Here is a 9,309-nt window from a genome sequence, read left to right as displayed (position 1 = left end):
CTTGTTAGTTTCTTAAGCCCACATCTTTGGAAATAGTCCCTTTTAAGTTTCTGCCCAGTTTGAGTGTGCCCTGTCTCCTGCGGGGACCCTGACTGACGAAATAGGTCCATACAGTCGACAGCACAGTCATATGCTGCCACATTATCATAAACATGCATGACCTCCCTCAGGGTCACACAGTCTCACATGTGCATACCCACCCCTTAGCTTCCTCATCACAGCCTTACTCAGGGAAGACTTCCTGGAGAGGGTCAAGGTCAAGAAAGAAATCAGTCTGCAAATCAGTCAACAGTCCCAAGATTGCCAAATCAAACTAAACAGGAGCTGCTCAAGGAACTGCCAACTTAAAGAGTGGTGACAGACAAAGGAAAAAAGGCAAAGGTACTTGTACAGTAAACCACAAAACCGCATGCAATTGTCTCACAACACTGAAATTTATTCTTCCTAAATGTATGAATCAGGGGACGGAATTCTACAAGTTCTGGGTTGTGTGTGAGTAAATGTGGCTCGTTCCCTCTATTATCAGGATATTTGAATAAATGTGGTTCCTTTTCTCATTTAAAACTTTGCTTAGAATTATGTGGCCACTACCTCTTTTGGAAAAAGAGGTATGTCCCCCCAGGAGCCAAAGCTGATCACCTTTCTGAGGGGCCACAGGCATGCTCCCACAGGGACAGGGCAAGAACAGTGAATGAGGAAGACAGATTTCTCAAACCGGTTTCCCTCAAACAGATTTCCAAGTTGTCAGACTGAGAAGCAATGGCAGCTACCAAGCTGCGTTGTGACTTGTTTAAGAATGATGACTGTTTTTTAAAGAAATCCTTTCCACTTCCACATTGAAAATGTTTGCTGCACTCTTAAATAATCTGATTGCGGCTCAGGGACCTGTGGCAACACTACCAATCATACAGTGTAAGCCAAAGTCAAATGTGGCATACATAAAGAAATTCATAGTATAGGTGACTTCCCCAGAATCCTGTCCCTTGCCTCTGTAAACAAGGTGCTCCTGTGAGGTGGAGGGCTCAGAGTTGTGTAGGGCTGACTGAAGAAGTCTTCCTGAAGGAGGTGCTCAGAGAAGGAACAGGATCCAGGAGTTCAGATCCATAGAGTTGCTGGGAAGATCTGGAGAGAACAATTTCAAGATCTTCAATTACCTCTTTCCCGCAGCCACCCAGCCCCACCCAAACACCTCAACATCTCCTGCCTTAACAGAGGCCATTATGGAGAGAAGGGCCAGGGCAATATTATAGAACTGGGCTCCACTGACTCCCGCCCTGGAAGGGGTGGGAGTTCCTGGAGTAAGCAGAGGTTCCCTTGGGCCTTTGTATTTGGCTAGGATCCCCACTGGTCTGAGCAGCTGGAATGGAATGTTCCTGGGATGAAACGCCTGCCCCTTCCTCCACCTCTCCCCTTATGGAGTTCCCCAGGGCTTGTGATGCAGGGAGAGAGAGGACTGTTTCAGGGATTCCTGATATGGTGATGCTCTGGAGAAGCAAAGGCCCACACTGCCTGGGGCCTATGTCCTGGCAGCCTCTCCTAGACTGGGCAGATCTGCTCCATTCCATGTGTACAGATCTCCACTATGTGCTAAGCACTGAGTGTGACCCCTCATTTAATACTCAGAAGCTATGTCCTCCCTAGCTGCCCAAAACACACACACACAGAAAATACACTGGTTCAACGAGAAGGTAAGTTATTTACCCAAGGTCTCCCAGCTGAGAAGTTCCAGGCCAGGATGGAATCCCAGGTCTGTCTTGTTCCAAGCCTGGGATACTTTTTGCCCCACCATAGATCCCATCCTCCTCTTCCCCTGCCATCCCAGGCTCTTTGCTCTCCTTAGCACCAAACATCCAAGCCCAGGCGTGCAGAGCGGAAGGAGCCCTCCAAGGCAAGCGAGGGCCCTCAGCATAGTTGGCCTGCCCTTGCCTAAAGCCAGGTGTGCTGACTCAGCCTAACTCACCCCCCTTTCCCCCTGAGCCCAGACAACCAGGCTGGAGAACCAGCCTCTGGGGGTGTGCCCAGACCTTAGGGAGGGGCACCTTCTGCTACCCCTCCAGCATCTTATCACATCACTCCCAGAACCAAGGACCAGGGATCACTGAAACCAGATATAAAGGTGAGACTTCAGAAATTCCCCCACATTTACCTGATAAATGAAAAGTCACATAGCCAAATGTTTAAGGGATCTCCCACTTACAGGTTCTATGTCTTTGGGCAAGTCATCTGTGGAAATGGGAATAATAACCTCTACAACCCCTATGTTGCAGAACAGCTGGACTGAAACAGATAATGGGTGTAAAGTGCCTTGCACAGTGCTTGGCATAGAGGAGGTGGTTAGTATATTATTCCAGAATCAAGGATTCCCTTCCCCCATGACTCCTGGCCAGGGTGCAGCTGGTCAGGACTAATGGGGGAAGAAATAGGCTGGGGATCTCCCAGCTTTCCCAAACACCTCCTCCCCTGCTGGCTCTAAAGAGCCTCTCCTTCAGCTCTGAGAAGCCTGGGCCCCTGGGTTTCTCTCCAGAGCTGGCTGTCAGGGAAAAGGAGCCTCCTACAAACTGCCCATTTGCAGGCTTGGAGCACCTGAGCCAAGGTCTGTTGCTTCAGCCTAATCTCTACGAAGCTACCTTGGTCCCCAGGTGGTAGTGGGAGAGGGTGTTCTAATCATTTATCAGTGTAACAAATCTGTGAGAAGCCAAGTGACTCCCGGTTTTTACTCCAATGGTGATCACCAAAAGGGGAAGCCTCTTTCCAGGAGTCTTTCCTGATGGGCCTTCTAGCCAGGCACAGGGACTGGCCCAACCAGAAGTCTTCCTTTGAGCCTCTCCTCTAACTGGCCTCCCCTAACTGCTCTTCTGCCAAACCCTTAAAGCTCAAGGCCTAGGATGCCCCATCACTGCCAGGATTAGACTGGTTGGGGGCAGGGACAATGACAGCGGAGCTGCTCCAGGCTACACCCAGGTGCCAAGGGAAGCAGCCCCACACTGCCCTCTGGTGGTACCACCCACAGACTTGAGAAATGCCCTCACTTGGCTAAGACTAGCCAAGAAAGAAAAGGGGCTTATCCAGGGGATGGAAAGGTTCCAGACTAGAGCCCTGAACTGGTTCCCCAGACCCAGGCATTAACCTGAAGAAAGGCTCCTGTTCCCTCATTTCCCTTTGCTAAGATCCCAGATTCACTGGCGGCCACCAGTGTCCTCAAAGTACAGGTCCAGTCCCCAGAACTGGGGGCCATCAAGAAAGTGTTCAGGAAGTCATGGGGGAAGGGGTCAGTTTCCTGACCACAGGCTATAGTTATTTGTGAAGGCCTAAAAATAGCCCTCCAAACAACACAAATTGCCCAGCCCCCAGTGGGATGGTGACTGTCAGGGAAGGCTGTCTAGAGGAGGGCTGGGAGGCAAAGGACCTTAAAAGCAGAGACCCTCTGGTTCAGAGCTGCTTCTTGAGCCCCTGGACTGAGTAGATATCAATGTTTGTTGATTGAGAAAATGGAGCTTCCCAGAGGAGGCCCTGAGCTGAGGGGTAGTGGGCACAGCACTGAACCAAGAGCTGCGGTTCAAGCCACTGAGTGCTGTATGCACTGGCCAAGGTCCTTGATGAGACACCAGGACCAATCTCCATTTCCTACACATGTATACCACTTTCTCCAGCAAGAATCATCTCTAATTCCCCAACCCCTCCCCCACCTCTGAGTCAGGACAAAGCTGATTATCATTAAATCCCAGAGAAAGGCAAAACTGTGATGGCACAGAGCACTTTACACCATTAGCTAAAAGCTTCTCTGGACCAAGTGCCCTCTTCCATGCAACCCAGAAAACAAACAGTTCTGGCTGCAGCCCCGAGAGGTGGCCAAAGCCCCTCACTGTGTCAGGCCCAGAAAGTCCTTGTCCTTTCTGAACCTCTAGACCCCAATGACCCAAGTAGCTTCAGAAGGTTCTCCCTGGGGAGGCCAGAGGATGCCAGGGCCACCCACTGCTCTCCTGGTCCCCAAGCCCTCCTCTGTCTCTGAGACACCCTCTTGGACTTCCCTTCCCCAGATAAGAATGGGTTCAGGAAATCCTGTCTGTTAGCTGAGAAACCAGACCAAAAGTTTGGTACCTGAAGAAAAGAAGGGCTGATGGGGGAGGGTCAGGGGAGGGCCCCTAGGGCTCTGCCTTTCAGAGCAGTACACCTGACCCTCAGGACTCCAGGGCTAAATCAGATTCCCTAGACTCTGACATTCTCATCCCACCGCCTTCTCCCCATTCCCAAGCCCGGACATGAGGAGGGACAGCTATGTTCAGAGAGAAACTGAGGAAAGCAGCCCAAAGAGGGGACAGAGTTGTCCCAGGTCACACGGCAGACAAGCTGGAAACCAGCTCTCTCTAGCCCCTGCCCCTGGGCAGGGAAGAGACACTAGGAGAAGGCTTGGGATCTAGTTCTGTCCCTTTTCTGGCATGTGACCTTGCCACTCTGCAAAATGAGGAATTTAAATTAGCTCCTGGCTCCACCAGGCAAAAGCACTGCCTGTTTCTACGTGACTTTAGAGAATAAAACATTCTTCCATGACTTATGTGGGAAGAAGACAGACATCTGCCCTGGGTTAACCTCACTACAGCCCTTTCTGGAAGTGAAGGCTACAGTCAGCTCAGCTGGTGAGCAGCAAAGCAGCAGTGAGGCCATTCACAGCTGAGTGGGGCAGGGGCAGGGCATGTGGACAGGAAGAGAAGCAGGTCTTATTTCAGGTCTGGCCCTTTAAGGCCCCCCTTTCTAGAAGTCAATGACATACCTGCCCCCTTGGGGCCTGCTGAAAGATGTCACCTGGCTCCATCCCTGGCAGAGCCATTTTAGAGCTGGGGGGGGGGGGTGTCCCTAGAAGAACAGGTGAGGCTTTAGGCCGTTACCAAACACTGGTTATCTAAGGCTGTACTCTGAGCAAAGCTGCATGAGGCCATGAGAAAAAAAATCTCTCCTAGAAGTGGAAGGGTTAAATATTATGGGGGAAAATCCTCAATCTCTCTGGGATGCCATCTCCCCAAAGGGGAAACAGGGGCTTAGGAGAGAACTCAGGGGCACATGGCTATACCAGCCCCCACCCCATCCTGGGACCTCATTATTCCGCCTCCCCAGAGGTATGGAGCTAGGTGGTGCCAGAAAACAGCAGCCTCAAGGGCAAGACTCTTCTTAGAGCCCCAAGGGACTTGGGAAAGTCAACGCAGATGCAGGTGCAGGGAGGGGGAGGGAGTGCTGCGTCAGTGCAGCAGGCTCCAACTGGTAAAAGTTTGCTGGCAAACCCTCCCGCAGTCTGAGCACCCTCAATTTGTCCAACTCTGTAATAGGGACTTGGTGCTACCGCCTCACTTCCCAGGTCTGGGAGAGGCGGCAACACTCAGCTTTATTAGGGACCCAGCGGACGCCAGAAGCCCCAAGGAAGGGAGATCTGGGTCCCTGCACCACCGCTCCGCGCCCCTTGGATGCACCAGCCGCTAAGACCGCACCTTAGCCTCCTTTACTGGTCCCCCGGCCGCCCGACTGTCTCTTCCTATGGTCGGTCAGTCCATCCATCCGGCTGGAGACGCTGTCCATCCGGCCGGCGTTCGCAATCCTTCATCGGCACCTCGGCAACGGTCCGTCGGGGGTGGCCAGGGGTCCCGGCGCTGGGGTCAGCGCTGGGGGGAGGCGGGGCCCCGCGGCGGGCTTCGGCGGAAGGGCGAGTCGGGCTCGCGGCCGTGGCCCCTCCGCAGGCGTCCGGTGCCCCAGGGCACGCAGCTGCCCAAGCCCAGCGCGGAGGCGAGCAGCGCGGGCGGGCGGCCGCGGCGGCCGCGGCGCGAGCCCTTCTTGAGCCGCGACCCGTGCGCAGCCAGGTAGAGCTCCGACTGCGCCACGCCGCCGCCCAGGCGGCTCAAGCTCTCGGCCCGGTGCGCCAGGCGCAGCTCGGCCGCCAGGAAGACGCGGTGCAGCTGCAGCACGCGGCTCTCCAGCTCCGACACTAGGCGCCGGCGGCCCTCCACCTCCAGCAGGCGCCGCCGCGCTTCAGCCAGCTCCAGCGCGCGCCCCCCCGACCCCGCCGCGCCCGGACCGCCGCCCGCGCCCCCTGCAGGCCCGGTGTCCCCCGCACCCCCGTTAGTGCCCTGGCGCCAGCGCTGCAGCTCCTGCCCCTCCGCCGAGCCCACCGACGCCGGGGTCGCCTCTGGCGGCGACGAGGCCTGAGTCGGGGTCAAGGTCGGAGTTGGGGGCGGGGGCTGAGGGGATGACAGAGGCTCCTGGGGCGGGGGCGGCGGCGGGGACCCCGGTTCCGCCACCCCTTCCTGGGCCCCCGGGCCGCAGGCGCTGATGCGGCACCCCGGCATCCCCCGCCCCCCGGCAGTCTGCAGCGCTCGGCCCTCGGGTTTGGCCGGCTTCCCCCGCGCAGGGGACGATGGACGCTGAAGAAGCAGGAGACGTGGCCGCAGCCCCGCGCCGCCGCCTAGCCAGCCGCCGGTACCTCTTATGGAAGGCGGCGCGGACGCGAGAAACGGTACCGCCAATCAAGGCGGCCGTGCCCCGCACCCGCCTCCTCAGCCCCGCCCGTCACGGCGTTGCCCACGCCCTTCAGGTCCCCGGTCCAGCCCGGCCTTGCTAGGGCGTCCGGTCGCCACCCTCCTCCCCCCACATTTCGGGTGGAAAGGAGACTGCATCTTCTCCGGTTCGGCCCCGAGTCATAAGGTCTGGTAGCCGGTGCTTAGAAATCATGGACTCCAATCTGCACCTGGGGGAGGGTTTTGCCCATGTGACAGTGAGTCTGGACTAGAACTCAGGAAGCTTAACTCTTCGAGCAGTGCTCCTTCCCATACCGCACCCCTTGGTCCAGTCGGTTCTGCCTGGTCTCCTGGGCCACAAGGCCACCAGGACCCCCTCCTCCAATCTCCCTGGGGCGGTGGAGAGATTAACACAGAGGGGCAACTGGCGTCCTGGTGGGAATCTGATCAGGTTTGTTCCCCACCAGGCAGACCATTCGTGTGCAGAACAAGCTACAGCACACGAGTCCGGCCTGGCTTTCGCAAACCTTGATGGACCCCCAGGGGAGCCCCAGACCCCACCGTGTGCAAAATTTTTTCCATGCCCCTGCTCTTGTTTGCTCCTCCCAGTAGATGTCCCCACGCCTTTACACAGAGGGGAAACAGACCCAGAAGGTGCAGCGGTGCCTTCCCCAAGGTCACAGTACAGGTTAGTTGCTGAATCTGGACCACTGGCTGGGAGCTGCTCAGCCATTTACGCCCTCTGGGGGCTCAGATACCTGGGTTTCCTCACTGTCATTGGGGAGAACCTTAGCTGGGTCCCTCTCATCCTGGCAAAATGATAAAATGGAGCCCTGCCCATGTTCCGCACAACAGAAATGCCCCTGCCATACCCCCTCCAAACACTGGCACAGACAGACACCAGGGCACTGCCTCAATTTCCATCCCTTTAAAGGTGCCATCAGAGATGGGAGGTTCCAGTGATGGGCAGGGCAGGGCAGAGGCTGGAGGGCCAGAAACCAGTTCAAATGGACTGGGAACTGCAGCTAACCCTGGTCTCAGGGGATCTGCCAAAAGTGTGGCCAGTGTGATTACTGCACCAGCCTGAAGAGGAGGCAGATGGGGGAGCTGCACTGGCTGCATGCAGAGGACAACAATGGAGCAGCACCCCCATGTTCTCTAAGTGCTTTCAGGTGCCTTAGATTGAGTGATTGGGATTCGTGGGCGAGACAGCTGGGCTCCTGAGAGGCAGTTCAGAAGGGGCTCAGAGAGGAGGGAAAGATCCATTGGGCCAGGCTCAGTGAAGACGAAGGGAGGTAGACTCAGGAGGAGGGAATGAGGGGGAGGGTATTCAATAACCGGGAGTGGTGGAGGCTCAGTGGAGGGCAAGGGGAGGGGGTCAGTGACTGTGATGGGCTTAGGGAGGAGGGAAGAGTTTAGTGGGTGCATTGGTTCCAGAGGAGGCTCACAGAGGGAGAAGGGAAGTTCAGTGAAAAAGATAGGGCCTCAGGGAGTCAGAGGGGCTCAATGGGGATGATGGAGGCCCAGGAGTTACCAAGTTCCCCCCAGAAAGAAGGAATATCCTGTTTAATGGTGTCTGTCATCCCTTTGAATGGTCTCTTTTGTGTCATCAAACTTCTGTGTCTTTCTCTGTGCAGATGACCCCCTCCCACACACACATCATCATCATCATCATCACCACCACTGTGGAGAGACTGATAGGTGTTTTGCCTGAAGCAGGCAGATCACTGCTCCCAACTTCTGGGAGATGGACAAGGGGAACAAGACTAGGACTTAGCCCCACCATCAGGCAGATCCAGAGAACCAGCCAGATCTGAGTTCAAATCCCACACAGGGCCCATCTGGGTGACCATGGGAAAGCCCTTTCTCTAAGTAGGAGGAGATACTCAACCTATTTTTACTGAATGGATGAATGTTCTCGACCTCCTCACAAAGTACGTAAAAAAGGAGCATCAGCAGCCTTTTCTTCCTAATGAGAAACCAAAGCCCAGAGAAGTAAAGAGACTTGCTCAAGGTCACACAGCAGATAACTGGTGAAGCAAGAATTCAGACACAGTTCTGACCCAACACAAAGTCACAGCCTACCTCCCTGTTATTCTCTGACATGCCCCCTCTTCCTATCCTCTATGGCATTTCCCACAAGTTACAGATACATGTATGTATTCGTTTATTATGTAGTTATTTAATAGTCTCTCACCCTAGACTGTTTTTGCTTATCATTAGACCCCCTTGCAGTTAAGTAGGATATCTAGAGCTGTTGAGAATAGGGAAGTCCCCTTTTTCATTCATTCATTCATTCATTCATTCATTCATTCATTCATTCATTCATTTGACAAATTTGGTCATTATCTTCTCTGCTGGGCTGGCTGCTAGAGTTTACAGCAACAATCAGATGGGGCCCTGCCCTCAGGGAGCACACAGTCTGGGGGGACACAGACATGTGGTGCCAGTTCAGTGAGGCATCTACAGGGATGTGGAAACACAGAGGCTCTGGGAACATAGAACAGACACTAAACCCAATCGAGTGGGGAGGGAATCAGGGAAAGTTCCCTGCAGATGATATTTAAACTGAGACCCGAAGGATCAAAGTGACAAAGCAAGTGATACAAAAATGGTGGTGGGGGGAGGTGGAAAAGGAGAAGGATTCATGATGAGAACACTGTGCACAGGACCAGAGGTGAGCGCTTTGGCATCTGCCAGCTTCCTCCCTGGCTTCCTTAATTGCCCTGGGCTCTGTACTCCTGCAAGTGGACAGCAAACCACATCTCAGTGCATAACCAGCCTGGCAGACACAACATTTGAAATTAGGAAG

At 54.8% G+C, this 9,309-nt stretch overlaps 1 protein-coding gene across 1 annotated transcript; it reads right to left on the bottom strand.

Annotated features, from left to right (window-relative positions):
* Window positions 1-410: 410 nt before the first annotated feature.
* On the bottom strand, window positions 411-6,329 carry TRNP1 (TMF1 regulated nuclear protein 1). Its single transcript, XM_087820816.1, has 2 exons — window positions 5,478-6,329; window positions 411-1,122 (listed from the first exon to the last, which is right to left on the bottom strand). The coding sequence occupies exon 1, from the start codon at window positions 6,327-6,329 to the stop codon at window positions 5,643-5,645; it is 687 nt and encodes a 228-aa protein (XP_087676942.1). The 3' UTR covers window positions 411-1,122; window positions 5,478-5,642.
* Window positions 6,330-9,309: the final 2,980 nt, after the last annotated feature.

This window comes from Miniopterus natalensis, chromosome 9 (genome assembly GCF_054644295.1).
Source record: "Miniopterus natalensis isolate mMinNat1 chromosome 9, mMinNat1.hap1, whole genome shotgun sequence".
NCBI lineage: Eukaryota > Metazoa > Chordata > Mammalia > Chiroptera > Miniopteridae > Miniopterus > Miniopterus natalensis.
The sequence above is the reverse complement of the archived record's forward strand: the minus strand, read 5'-3'. Positions and strand labels throughout refer to the sequence as shown.